At 47.5% G+C, this 13,956-nt stretch overlaps 6 protein-coding genes across 6 annotated transcripts; 1 reads left to right on the top strand and 5 right to left on the bottom strand.

Annotated features, from left to right (window-relative positions):
• Positions 1 to 1,188: 1,188 nt before the first annotated feature.
• On the bottom strand, positions 1,189 to 2,178 carry AGABI2DRAFT_60514 (hypothetical protein; the record flags this gene model as incomplete). Its single annotated transcript, XM_006453714.1, has 2 exons — positions 1,189 to 1,879; positions 1,937 to 2,178. 2 exons carry the CDS (start codon positions 2,176 to 2,178, stop codon positions 1,189 to 1,191), a joined length of 933 nt encoding a protein of 310 aa, XP_006453777.1.
• A 972-nt stretch (positions 2,179 to 3,150) lies between these two features.
• Positions 3,151 to 4,544, bottom strand: AGABI2DRAFT_189147 (hypothetical protein). The gene is given in 4 exon segments (XM_006453713.1): positions 3,151 to 3,250; positions 3,268 to 4,100; positions 4,161 to 4,235; positions 4,292 to 4,544. The coding sequence occupies 3 exon segments, from the start codon at positions 4,464 to 4,466 to the stop codon at positions 3,277 to 3,279; spliced, it is 1,074 nt and encodes a 357-aa protein (XP_006453776.1). The 5' UTR covers positions 4,467 to 4,544; the 3' UTR covers positions 3,151 to 3,250; positions 3,268 to 3,276.
• A 1,194-nt stretch (positions 4,545 to 5,738) lies between these two features.
• AGABI2DRAFT_113547 (hypothetical protein) lies at positions 5,739 to 7,995 on the bottom strand (the record flags this gene model as incomplete). Its single annotated transcript, XM_006453712.1, has 5 exons — positions 5,739 to 7,496; positions 7,560 to 7,703; positions 7,757 to 7,789; positions 7,841 to 7,918; positions 7,978 to 7,995. 5 exons carry the CDS (start codon positions 7,993 to 7,995, stop codon positions 5,739 to 5,741), a joined length of 2,031 nt encoding a protein of 676 aa, XP_006453775.1.
• A 720-nt stretch (positions 7,996 to 8,715) lies between these two features.
• Positions 8,716 to 9,634, top strand: AGABI2DRAFT_181822 (hypothetical protein; the record flags this gene model as incomplete). Its single annotated transcript, XM_006453711.1, has 3 exons — positions 8,716 to 8,813; positions 8,918 to 9,263; positions 9,312 to 9,634. 3 exons carry the CDS (start codon positions 8,716 to 8,718, stop codon positions 9,540 to 9,542), a joined length of 675 nt encoding a protein of 224 aa, XP_006453774.1. The 3' UTR covers positions 9,543 to 9,634.
• A 174-nt stretch (positions 9,635 to 9,808) lies between these two features.
• On the bottom strand, positions 9,809 to 10,884 carry AGABI2DRAFT_189145 (hypothetical protein). Its single transcript, XM_006453710.1, has 3 exons — positions 10,701 to 10,884; positions 10,542 to 10,616; positions 9,809 to 10,478 (listed from the first exon to the last, which is right to left on the bottom strand). Exons 1-3 carry the CDS (start codon positions 10,831 to 10,833, stop codon positions 9,943 to 9,945), a joined length of 744 nt encoding a protein of 247 aa, XP_006453773.1. The 5' UTR covers positions 10,834 to 10,884; the 3' UTR covers positions 9,809 to 9,942.
• A 2,202-nt stretch (positions 10,885 to 13,086) lies between these two features.
• AGABI2DRAFT_113543 (hypothetical protein) lies at positions 13,087 to 13,911 on the bottom strand (the record flags this gene model as incomplete). Its single annotated transcript, XM_006453709.1, has 1 exon — positions 13,087 to 13,911. The coding sequence occupies one exon, from the start codon at positions 13,909 to 13,911 to the stop codon at positions 13,087 to 13,089; it is 825 nt and encodes a 274-aa protein (XP_006453772.1).
• Between the last annotated feature and the right edge of the window lie 45 nt (positions 13,912 to 13,956).

Raw genomic sequence — 13,956 nt, 5'->3', positions numbered from 1 at the left:
TCATTCATGCTCAAAGCGAATGGAAAATAAAAGTACCTAGCACCTTTCACCTAGAGGAAGTTAACCCGCCCTTCAAGAGTTAAGTGTTATCGTTTTGTTCTGGTCTTGTTTTTTTTAGCAAATCTTCAATTTCGCTGTAACATAATGTCCGAGTGTTTTAATATTCGCCACGGTCATATCGAACAAGCGAGATCGATCGGATGGAAACGTTTGAGTTCCTGTCCATGAGATCTTGAGATCTGAGACGCTGACCTTCCGAAAATTGAAAATGCATGTCCTGAACGCCTGTGCAGGTGTATATCACCCTTTCACTGGCGCCTAGCTTGAATTAATATCCGCTGTTCTTATATTGTCCAACGCGAGTCCTGAACACCTGTGCAGGTGTCAGTGTGTCACAATAGCCCTCTTTCACTGGCGCCTAGCTTAGATCAATGTCCATGAGTTCTCGTATTGTCCACGCCTCCACAATGAGGCAATTAATTATTGACAAAAGAAGCTTCTCCACGGAACGCAGCTATACAACAGTCGTGGAAGGTAAATGATCTGCCGGCTCGAGCATAGCTTACTACTTACTAGTGGTCGGGCTTGTCTAATATGTCCCAGTGTCGGCCCTACACAGGGGCCCAAGGCCGTCCCAATCCAGCCCAGGCTCGGGCTCGACGTTATAGTGGTTCGAAGGGTACAAAAGAAGTATCGGGAACATCTAGCTTCCATGTCCGATCCCGCCAACTGAGACTTTTGATGCACGTGCCAGAATCGGTATTTAAGACGTGATTGACAGCTTTACTTTTGGCTTTTTAAAGATTGGGCGCCTGGAGAAACTCTTCATGATCAGACTCGGAGGAAATTAGTGCCACAGTTTAAGAGCCACCACTTAAGCACGAGTTAGCACTTTTCCATGAATCTTGATTTTAGGGGACAGATTACCTCTACAATCACCGTCCTCCTCACTTTCCCATCTGCTTGACGCGCTAGAACAACGCGTGAACCATTACCCGGCTGTGCGTGCACATGACACAATGTGATAAGAAGCAGCTCAAGGATCGAGCGTGTCTCTATCTATATCACTCAAAACATCCGTGGCGTTAGGAATTGAACAGCCAATTTGATCCTCAGGAACATAAAAAGCATACAATAAATTAGCCTATACACAGTAGAATCGATACAATGCCGATTCCAACTCAGTAGCTACTTGGGATCTCCATCCAAGAACCCTTGTTGCTTCCTCAGCTGTTCCCAACTCGCCAATCCAAAAATCCCCGGCAATCGTTCCCAAACTTCCCTACGACCCTTTGCATGTTCTCTCTGACAATGCGCTACACACGCCTGACAAAGGTTCAACCTACTCCATGTGGTATACTCGCGTAAAGGACTCGGTGATTTCGCCGCCTCGATGACATGCCATTCGGCATGCGGTAATCGCGCGTCAGCACATAGGTATGTTTCGCATGTTGGCGCTCGTTGAAAGACGAGAAGAAATAGATAGGAGAGAGTCATTTCTGCCTCCCGTAGTCGCTCTCTCCCAACGAGACAGACCACCTTGTCTCTCCACGAGATATCGCAATGGCGTTGGGAAAGCATTCTCCGGGGTTTCATGCGAGCTATACAATAATATGCATAGGGGAGAATCTCCGGTACATTATTTTCTTGAGCAAGCACTGCGGCCCGCATGACCGAATCAGAATCGTATTTTTCGGGAGGATCACGATTTGACTTGGCAACGTAGTCGTCAAAGGTAGTCGGGAATTTTGAAATAAGGAGAGTGATACATCGTTGTCGAAGTGAACGGATGAGATATTTTGTACTGAGACGGAGAACACCGCTGATATAGGTCAGCACTTGGCCGACGCCGGCGTCTGAAGGCAGGTCATCAAAATACCTGGATATTTGTCATGAAGACCCGATACCACGGAACACAAGGTTGCTACAAACGTACGACGGATTATATATGGCATTCAACAAATCAATGAAGTCTTCCTTGGAGTCATGAAGTAGAACGACTCTGCAGCCATCCACAATGTCGTCTTCTTCCGCTGCGGGTGGTGACAGGGAGAATAGGTCTTCAAACACCTCCGAATGTTTCGCTAGAACAGTCTGATGCACACGAAAGAGCATCTTGTCTGCGCACAGGACAATAGACCCATCATGAAACCAAAAATCCGGATGCTGGGAAGCCATTAGCTTCCAGTCTATGCTAGGGGGTGATATCGAGGACGACGTGTGCGCGGGTGAGGGACAGTCGAAACTGGAGTTGGGGGATCCGGAAGACATCGATATCGGCCAGCTGGAAAAGGTGAGAAGAGAAGAGAGTGTGGATGAAGGGTGACTGCAGGTTTAGGCCGGTGGCCACATACCACGAGGCCAGACTGATGCGAAGTCATCAAATGGGGTTACATCCCGCCACACCTTTTATGGGCAAAGTTTAAATGTTTTCTCTCGATTTCAGTTAGTTAGGCGAAGGGCTGTGTATCTTAAACAGATCATGATTGACGTTGATCAGCACGATGAACTTCTACAGGAACTTGCGGGACCCAGGGCTTTCAACAAAGTGAAACTCCAACTGTGACTCATCAATCTTCGAGAATACATCGTCACGGTGAATCGTAGGTGGCAGCCACATGATGTGCGCCTTGGAATTTCACGCCACTTCACACCCCCTTCACAGCCATGGGCTTCGGGTTATGTGGGATACATTCCGTCCTGGCACCGATAATTTAAGATTCCATTCCACAGAGCTTTCTCAGCCTTTCAAAAAGAAGCATCATTATTTCGGCCTTTAACGGAGATACTGAATTTGTTGCACTTTATGTGTGGGACGGGATTTGTCAAGACCGCAGGGAGGGTAAGGGTAGACTCGTCTTTGCGACAGAAAGCATTGCCACGTGTACCATCCGAAACAATGGGATCAAATGTCGGACACGATAAGCCGTAGCTTACGGAGCGAAGTCAGAGTCGTTGACTTGTCATATTTGCACTGAACATTGACATGACCAGTGCAACTCGCCACACAGTTGAGTGGGGATAAACCGCCGACTTGTTCATTATCATGATGATCACGATCACGAATATGTCTGTTATTGATCATGAGCAAATCCGTCAAAGTGGATTATCGATTTATGTACATCACAAGTCAAAAAAAAAAAATACATTGCGCATAAAACAGACAGACATGGACGCAGTGGTATCATATATCCAGAAGGGGTACTACTACTTGAAAGCGCACAGGATAACAAAATACAGCAAATTTAAAACTCGACATACATGAAGCAATCATGATCAGCCATCAGCAAGTTCTGTTAACACCTTCTTTCCAAACATTCTCGAGAAGAACTTCCTCTTCTTCTTCTTCTTCTTCTTCCCATCCTCCTCCACTGGACTTGTGGTTTCAGATGGTGGGATCGTGGCTCCAGGCTGTAGTATTAGGTCAGGGTACTCGGACAGACCTAAGGAGGGAGGTGTAGAATTTGGCGTGGTTTGTACTTGAGTCGCCACTGAAGACGACGTGGATGACGTGGATGGCTCAGTGGCGGTAGTAGCAGGAGGGGCGGAGACATTCGAAGGGGAGGTGGCGTGTGTAGATTGAGACCCATTGATCAACGTAGTGCCCGACATCGTAGACCCAGCCTGGTTCGGCTCCGTCATATTAGTACCCGGTAACGGGTTAATCGATGGCCTCGCTTGATGGTCAGCTGGTGGGGGGACTGACTGTTGAGATACCACGTTTGAAGATACCAAGCCATTAGCCTGAGGTGCATGTGGTTGAGTCGTGGATTGATTGATCTGAACCTGCTGAACATTGGCAGGTGCAGAATGTACAGACATCTGGGAATGATGCCCAGAAGGTGAAAGTTGAGGGCCAACCGGCTGCTGGGATGAAGGCGGAGAATGATGCGCCGCAGGTGGTGGCTGCTGTTGAGGGGTAAAATGGGGTTGATTCACATGACCCGTACTATGAGAAAACATCCCATTGGAATGCGCTGGAGGGGGGAAATTAGGAGATAGACTATGTCTGTAAGGCTGTGCTGGAGGTGGCGGGGAATACGATTGACTAGGACTTTGCCCATAATTGTTCATCTGGTTCGCGAAGATATGTGACATTGCTGCACGGAGCACCATCTAATCATTGTTCTGCTTTGGAAGCGACTCGGAAAAATCCTCACCATTCGGGTTCAGAGCTACCTGGGCATTGGCGCCCTGTCCTATCACCATCATGTTTCCACTGCCACTGGTAGTGTCTTGTGAACGATGATGAGCACATGGTCGTTCTATAAGAAAAGAAATTGCAACGCACTGGTGATACTATTATTCGCGCCATTGTAGTATGGTCCACGTGAATAAACCGCCGAATTGCCCTGTCCGCTGACATTAAGGGACTGGTCATAGTGGTAATTATTTTGATTCCCTTTCACATCGTGGAAATTGCCTCCATTGATCTCGAACTGCCTAGCATTCTCAAAGAAAGGCATTTAGGATTGAAAGAAACAATGGAGCGCCGGCGGGAGGAGGAGGAGACGGCGGCTGCGATGGGAGGAGGGAAGAGGGAGGAGGGGCGATGGGCGACTTCTTATGAGGGGATTATATATGGCAGGTATCAGGGTTATTGAAGCAGTGGCTATGTGTTTATTTATGACATCTGTCACGAAGTAAACGCCTATGAATCGTGAACCTCGACGCCGCAGACATAGCAGCAAGTCGCGGCTCACAACTGTCGTATGTGTCGTCATTCATGCTCAAAGCAATTCCAAAAGAAAGTCGCTCGACATTTTTCGCCGAGAGGAAGTCGACCGGCCCCTTGAGGGTCTAGAGGCCTTTTGTCTTTATGTTGTTTTAGGCCCAGCTTTGATCCCGTCATAAGACAGCCTCGTGTTTTGATCATCATCACCAGTGGTCACATCGAATAAGCGAGATAGACGAAACTGAATTGGGAAGGTTCGGAGTTAAAGGTATGAGAATTGTATCAACTGAAGCGAAGGACTGTGTGTTTCGAGACCCAGAGGGGGGATACTTTTCATGATCACAGCCCAAGTTCAATAATGTTAATGATCATGATCAACGAACTCAGGTTGCTGCCAACCGGGACTATCCGTATATTTTCCCACGTTGTATTTCCCACTGCCACATGCAGTGCAAGCGAAGCTTATCGTGTGAAATGAGATTGTAAACGCAAAACAAATGCTTCCGATACAGCATATGCATAGGATACAGAGCACACATTCGTTCATGTCATGATCATCAGTAACGGAGTTCTTCCGAATGAGCGTCCAACCCGCCGGTTTCGCCCTAATCAACCGTTACTTTTTCCAACTTCCAGCCTATCAAATGTTGATTCCAGATTACTATACAGAAACTTCAAGTTGGAGCCGCTCAAAGGCACGGAAATACACCAAGAAAAAGAAACAGATACCCTTCAAGTATAAATATTTAGGACAGGGTATACAATTCCGGGCTCTGACTCGAGGGCGGACCGTAATTCTTCGTGAGCACATTCACAGGAAGGAATGCAACATTCAATACGTGCCTATTACGAGGGCCAAATTTATCTGATAAATTCAGGAGTCTTACCCCTGCTCGGTTAAGAAGGAGTAACGAATTTTGTGCAGCTCGAGTCTTTGCATCTGCTGAATACCGTCGATCCCGCCTTAAATATATACGCGTGTGCAGTGATACCCAGAGTTCGAACATCATACATGAGAAGGATACAAAATCACTAGTGACAGGGAGATATTCTAAACACTTTATCAAGGCCAATGCGTTGATTCAACTTGCAAAGCGTCTTGCAACTCGGTGTGGTAGTTTTTGTCCTGGAACGCTGATTCAGGAAGATCAGATAACTTTTTCCTCATCTGAGAACATAGACGTGTGAGAGCGGCCCTGAGCTCAGAATTTTCCTCGTGAGCGCCGTTGCTCGGAGAGGATGCCGTCTGAGGATCCAATTCACTGTAAACGCCAATGCTCGGGGAGGATGGTGTCTGAGGATCAGATTCACTCTGAACTTCTAGATCCTCATTATTACTCGATGCAGTCGGGTCGAATTTCTCTTCGATCAGAACAATAGCGAGAGCATGCATGAGGTCCAAGTCATTGAATCGCCATATACTAATGAGATGGTCCACACAACTCAGGAATTGGAATTTGAGCTCTACGTAAATTTCTCGGGGGTCAGTGAACCGATTGGAGAAGTTGAATACGGCCTCACCCAGATTCAACTCTTGGACGTCTTGTGAGTCCCGGAGTGGACATTCGAGGGATTGACCAAAGTCACCACTGGGTACATAGTTGTCAAATATGTATTGGCTTGAATTTTTGGTTCGAATATAGAGTTCAACGCGATGATGAAACAACAGAGTAGCGAGTTTTGGGTTGAGTCGAGTTAGATGTTGCAAGATGAGCGCGTTCATGAAATCAGTCCTAATTTGTGTGCCTAGGTTCAGTTGAAGCGGCAAGGAGTCGAATCGAGGAGGAAGAAGATCCAGTGCAATTCCAAATTCCTCATCAAGAGTGACCGTTTCGTCGCGAGATAGATTTTGCTGCCAGTCGGAAAACTCTTGCCAGTGCGCGGCTGACGAGAATATCTGCCGCAGGTCTTGTAGACAAGTAGAAATGAGCTCGTTCGCATCCGGTTCGTATATGAGATGAGTAATAGCAGAAAGAAGGCCCTGCCCATAATAACGCAAGGGGGGGTCACCGCGGTCCCATGAATATTGCGGCCGTTTCTCTCGTAATCTTGCGCAGAACAAATCATGTTTCTTCCAAAAGAAGTCGGTGAATGGAAAAGACAAGCTGCCCAACCATCTACCAATAATATGTGTGGTCCAATCCGGCTGGGACAAACGTAAGAACAGTTTGAAAGTGTAAGGCAACACATTTCCGACGCTCTGGATAAGCCAAGAAGTGGGAGACTTGTACGGGCATTGGGGGAGAAGAAGGGTTACTGGAACGAACACTCCGGCTAGTGACTGAACGAAGGGCATCAAGTTCATCACAAAAAGTACCAACCCGGCCAAAACAACTGCCACAAGTGATGGTATGGCAGTCGTGTTATTGACGTTCCAGAGAAAGTATATTAGGCCAAAGGTAAAGAGCCCGATGGACAGCTGCACCATGAGGAGTAAGGCTTCAGGGGCATGAAGTACACCCCACGCGACCAAGCCTTCGTAACGTAAAGTGCGCAGCGCAAGCGATTCATGGGGTAGTATGGATTTATCTTTTAAATCGGAGCCTCGAGAGAAGGCGGAGATCCATTGAAGGCAGAATGTGCCCATAGCAACCGCAGTAAGATTCAGTATCAGGCTCAGAAACCATAGCTGGTTGACCACGATATCGTGATGGTTCGGCACAAATGGCTTTGGCAGCTGGGCCTTTCCCTGAGCGCTCGTGTCATTGAGCAATCGGACGACCTCAACAAGCAGGACGGACGTTGTGTCTTGTTTGTCCTCTTGAAGAGATTTGTACGATTCGACTGTGAACGCAGTAACGATCGCAAGGAACAAGCCCGCCTAGGAAAGGAATCAAAGTGGAATCAAAGTGTTGCACCAATCACTGAATTAAATTTTATTTACCACCACCATTAAAAAGTTTATCTCGTCCCTTAGCTGGGTACACGTGCGTTCATCCTGCCTCTCAATAATTTCATTACACATTTCTAATGGATTCTTTGTAGAAGCAAGGGAGTACTTGTAAGGTTTGTCGCACAACCATTTTTCCTGAGTGTGGCGTTTTGAGCATTACTATATTTATCCGCGTTATCAAAACCTACCTCCGAATGTGACGTGGGGGGAGGGCCATCTCCCTATAAGAAATATTAAATCAAGAGACGAAGGATGGTTTTGGATCAACGCACCTGGGCCCCGTTTTCTGTGAGCCTATTACGACGGTCCACCGGGTCCGGTGAATTATCGTATCGTCGCGAGGTGCTAAACTGTACTCATCGTCAGCAAGAGTCGATTTACAAGCTAGATAAGAGGCTCCCGAACATACCAGAGTGGTGCCGCTCATCGATACAATTGGGGGCGGGAGGAGGAGCCTGAACAGCAAGTTATGGGTTTATTACAGATATCGATCTCTCCGTCGTAGATTAAGAGGACATACCGCTGAGAACAAGTTCTATTTAGAGAAGCAACCACCGATGAAAAAGTAAGCGCCAAACAGGGTAAGCGCCAAGGGTTGTCCTCGTGTTGAAAACGAGCGGCCACATATGAGTAGATATCGACAGGTAGTATTTGATTCGGTAAGTCTGTACATCGTCGGTTTTCAGTGGGTCATCCAGGTCCTTGTGAAAGCCCTCTCAGGAGAGACGACTTGGGGTGTGATCCCGATGAAGTTGAGAGGAGACGCCCAAGCTGTCAAACAATGACATTCCTTATGGCCAAGAAGCAGCGAACCTGGATATTCTGGGACGAGACTGATCATGCGGACATCTGAGAACCGGCTAAAAGCTGACAAGAAAGCAATGAAAATATACTTATAAAATATTCTTCCTCGACTGTATTGGACTCGTTGACACAAAATCAGTCTAGGTAGCGCGATCAATTCCGCGTCGAGCATGCGCATGTTGAGCGGCCGCTGTAATGATTGAGATAAGCATCAAGCCGTCAAGTCGCGTTGCTGACATGTGACTCCAGGCGCAATGCCAATGATAGGAGATGCTCGGATGAATCAGATGAATCAGATGATAGCTGCGACACACTGCAGGTCGCATCTTCTCAACAAACTTGCATGGCTAACCTCATCCGTTCTTCTAAATCAGGCAATGACTGGACGTTCAACGATTTAACCTCGTATCAGATCAACCTCCAACAACAGGATGCCCTTCAGTTTTTGGTGTACAGGCATTGCCGGAACCTGCTGTTGATCCAGAGCTATTGAGTATTCTTGACGCAGCATCCATGCAACAACACGAGCACGCCGAGCTCGTCAGTTTACTTGACCTTGCAATGAAGATCCCTACAAAGGGTGAAACTGCCGTCCATGATTTCACCGTCGAACTCTTCAAGTGCCTGGGTTATGTTTATAGGATCCGAGTGGCGCGTACGGGGGTGGATATTCCTTTCAACATATGTGGTGAAGTTAGAGACACGAAGACCGACGTGTGCCTTGTCGACCGCCTGCAAAACGACATCATCCTCCTTGTTCAGGAAGACAAGAGACCGGAGAATACCAAATCCACTGACGCACAAGCTCAACTGGTAGCAGAAGCAGTCGCAGATTTTACCCAGAATAATGTCAACAGGGACGCACAGGGACTCCCTCCCTTGGCGGAAAAGGTCGGGTTGATTTTCTGGTGCTTTTTTTCCTCATCTAATTCTTCTTAGGTCATTCCTGGAATTGTCATGGTCGGCACGATGCCCACATTCTTCAAGATTCCCGTCACGCAGACCCTAGAGACGCACATCGCCTTTGGGACCTATCCACCAGATGAAACGGTTGTGACTTATTGCTATCCCCCCGTTCCTCGCCCTCATAGTGAAGGGATGAAACCTCTGGATAACAGGCGCGAGGTGTTGAAATGCTATGAAGCTTTCAAGGCAATCGTGGGTATATGACTCGCTCTTTGGTGCGGTTGATTCGGTAGCACATGCACTTGTATCGAGTCAATGTTGGTTCTCCTCGAAATACATAATCTAGTTTGTGATGATTACAGCATACTGAGGGTCAACGCGCAAGGCTAACTTCCGCGTGAGAGGACGGGTCAAGGCATTTAGCAAAATCTCAAATGCAATAGGGAGAAAGAGTTGTGACACTCTACGTTGAGATAATCTCACTCTAGTCGTAATATTGAGGAAGGCCCAAACCAAGATCTCCTAAAATTCGATAAAAAATCAACTATCCATGTATAATAGTTTAATTACTCACATAACAGACATGCAATAGTATACATATTATCGAAGCACAGTGCATAACGAAAACGTAACCCATATCGAAAACTCGAAAACTCAAGTTCCCCTACCGTTTCGACCACATTTCGAAAAACCGCTTCATCACCTTCTTCTTCTTATCCTCCTCCTTCCCACTCGAACTACTAGTCCCAGATCGCGAGATCTTGTTTCCAGATTTCGGGGTTGAACCAGGAAATTCAGCCGGGCCGAAGACGGGGGTAGAAACGGGGCTCGGTTGCCTTTGAATCTCTGGAATTGACGTAGACAAGTTATCGGTGGTAGTGACTGCCGGGGCAAAGGGCATTGAAGGGGAAGGAACAGGAAAGGTAGGTGGTGATGATGAAGTGCTCAGTGGCATCGAAAATCCGATCATATCAGTCGAACTGGTTAAGCCTTGACTTTGACTCGATCGTACCAAGGGATTATCTGGTAAAGGAGGGACTGATTGTTGAGATAAATTCCAAGATGAACTGGGGCTGCGAGAGTATGGCGCTGGCGACCGTCGGGGCGGTGGTTGACCTAAACTTTGCGTATTTAAACTCGGCTCTCTACGACCTTTAGGCGATGCTGCACGCGATGGTGCACGCGATGATGAACGTGATGCTGTACAAATGGTCATTTCAAGTTCTACTTCTTGTGTGAAAACGATTGGAAGAAATCCCTCACCACTGGTAGTCGGAGTCACAACTACTCGGGTCGCAGCGCCTTGTCCTATCACGATCATTCGTCCAGTACTAGACTCTGAAGGGTAAACACTGGTCAATGAGTATTTGGGCGTGTTCCTTGTAAAATAAAAATAAAAGCAATATGATCATTCTTACGCACCGGAGCGTGTCAAATCGTCTATCTCGCTGACATTCGAGGACGGGTCATTTAAATTACCACTTGTACATCGTTTTAAATCGGTGACACGGCCTCCTGAAATCCGGAATTCCTTAGCATTTTCAAAGTAAGGCATTCAAAAGAAGAGTGGACGAGGGAACTAGCGACTGCGATGGTAGGGTGGTGGGGATTGGGTAGGGAATCGTGAGGTGGACATGTGGGATCCTTTATATATCGCCGTCAGTGGCTATGTGTTTATTAATGCCATCTGTCCAATAACGGAGTATCGCCCTAGTCCAGGAACATATCTGACGTAACGCTCAGTAAAAACGAGTTTGCATGTGTTTGACATGCAATTGACATGTAAATCGCATTTTGGCAAGATTTTCGCTCAGAGGATGTCATTTACGTGCGAATTACATGCGATTAGCAATTTAGCATGCAAATGACGACCCTCACTTCCTCGAGATCGCCATGCATGCCTGGAAATGAAGAGATGTCGCATCCAAAAGGATTGTTTTTGCTCTACCTTCCTCATGGTATCCATAGAAGCCCGCGTAACGACCGGAACTCTGACCCACATCGCACCGCCTGGCACAAAGAGCACAAAGAAGCAGCTGCTTGTGTGCAACGGAAGTTGCCGGTGCTTGAACGTTCCAGTCAGAGCAACACGAAATGGAGCCGAACATCCTTCTGTCTTGTTCACTACCACAAGTCGCGCCGTTCGCAGCAACGGCGCTCCATCACCCTCTTCCTCGTAACACGATTCTAATTCAATTGTACTATTTATTGTAGCATGTCTCGATAATAATCGTAAAACTCGCTGACACTCGAAAAGGGATGCTTGGGCTCGAACGACGGAGGATAGAAAAAGTTATGGAGGGCCTGGTTCTTGACCGAACAGATGAATCGGGACTTGATGGAAGACATTTGTGTGAGAATGGACGAGAGTTGATCGGCGATGTGAACGAGGTCGCTAGAAGACATGGTATCGATCACTTTCTCAAGTGAAATGCCGCGACACTGTTCCATGCAAAAATACGGTGCTCTTCTGTGGTGATAGAGAACTCGAGGCACGGGAATCAAATGGCGCCGAGGGAAATGCAGGACATGAACTTCTTCAGCGTTAGGACACAAATCCGCCGGGCTCACCGCGTGAGCAGCGGCCCACAGCCCCAAGTACTAATTCCCATGGCCAATCTCATCCGTTCATCTAAATCAGACAATGACTGGACATTCTACGATTTAGCCTCGTATCAGATCAACCTCAAACAACAGGAAGCCCTCCATTTCTTTGGTGTGCAGGCACGTAGGACCGTCTACCTGTGGCTTTTGAAACGTGCAAAATTTTTATCATCAAAGGCATTGCCGCATCCTGTAGTTGATCCAGCGATATTGAACAATCAAGACCACCACGCCGAGCTCATCAATTCGCAATGATCCCTGCAAAGGGTGAAACTGCCCGTCGATAATTTCGTCGTCGTACTCTTCAAGCACTTAGGTTATGCTCGCAAGGACCGATTAGCGCGCACGGCGAGTGGATATTCCGCTCAACATATGTGGTGAAGTTAAACACGCGAAGACTGATGTGTGCCTTCTTGACCGTATGAAAACCGATATCATTCTCCTTGTTCAGGAAGACAAGAGACCGGAGGATACTGAACCCACTAACGCACGAGCTCAACTGGTAGCAGAAGCAATCGCAGCCTTTACCGAGAATAACGACAACAGGGACGCAGTGGGACTCCCTCCCTTGGCGGAAAAGGTTGAGTGATTTTCTGGTGCTTTTGTTTCTTCATCTAATTCTTTTTAGGTCATTCCTGGAATTGCCATGGTCGGCACCATGCCCACGTTCTTCAAAAACCCCGTAACGCAAATCCTAGAGACACACATCGCCTTTGCGACCTATCCACCAGATGAAACGGTTGTCACTTATTGCTATCCCCCCGTTTTTCGTCCTACACGTCGTCACAGGGATGAAACCTCTGGATAACAGGCGCGAAATATTGAAGTGTTATGAAACCAATGGGCTGGTGCGGTGGTTCAAGGGGGCACATGTACTTGTATCTGTAGCATTGAGATGGACCGACCATGACGGTCGTACCCTCAATAGATCTCCTTGAATTCGATGAAAATACAAAGACACAATAGTATACATATAGTTGAAGCACATACATAGCCCATATCAAAAATCTAAAAAAAGTCGAGCAGTTCTCCTACCGATTCGACCAAGGGGCAGGCAGCCGAACGATCCCCTACCGTTGAACCCCGTGGTATATTACTGAAAAACAGGATAGCTTGGGTCACAATAACACCACGGGAGATCATCATATGTAAAGAATGATCTAAAGAAGTGAAACATACGAAACCGGAACCGGACACTCGCGCTCTACACCTTATCTGATTCTCCTTGTGGTCTGAGCGGATTGTTCGGCCTGTCCCTTGGATATGGGAAGACTCTCTTAAACCACCGCATCCCCATCTTCGTCAACGTGTTGTTCTCCTCATTCCCACCCGAACTATTGGTCGAAGGTCGCGAGGCCTTGTTTCCAGATTTCGGGGTTGGATCAGGATATCCAGCAGGGCTGGAGACGGAGCTCGGTTGTTCTGGACTCTTTGGAGATGACGTAGACGAGGTATTGGCGGTAGTGCCCGGGGCTGGGGAAGGACCAGTAACGCCACTTGGTGATGAAATGTCCGACACCGAATTCCCGATCATATCAGTCGAACCGGGGACACCTTGGCTTCGACTCGATCGTGTATCTTGTGGAGAAGCCCTTGGCTCTGGAGGAATATCCCAAGGTGAACTGGGGCTGTGAGACTGTCTGGACACTGGCGACCGGGGCGGCGGTTGGCTTGGCGAATTTAAAGCTGGATTTTTATGTGGTAGTGTATGTGTTGAACTGGGGTTGTGAGACTTTCTGGATACTGGTGACCGCCGCCCAAAATTCCCACCTTTGACAACCGGAGTCGCAATTACTCGGGTCGCAGCGCCTTGTCCTATCTCGATCATTCGTCCTATGCCAGAATCTGTGGGGTGAACACTTAGCAATGAGCATTTTTGGGGCGTGTTTGTTTCATTGTATAATAAAGAATCGTCTATCTCACTGGCTTTCGAGATCGCATCCTCGGAATCATCGCTTTTAGGTCGTTTTAGGATGATGATACAACCATCGTCTGAAATACGGAATTCCTTGGAGCTAAAGTAAGGCATTCAAAAGAAGAATGGTAGGGCGGTGGGGACGTGGGTGGGATCCCT

The sequence above is a fragment of the Agaricus bisporus genome (assembly GCF_000300575.1).
Source record: "Agaricus bisporus var. bisporus H97 unplaced genomic scaffold AGABI2scaffold_1, whole genome shotgun sequence".
Taxonomy (NCBI): domain Eukaryota; kingdom Fungi; phylum Basidiomycota; class Agaricomycetes; order Agaricales; family Agaricaceae; genus Agaricus; species Agaricus bisporus.
Note: the sequence above shows the minus strand (reverse complement) of the source record. Positions and strands in the feature narration are given on the sequence as shown.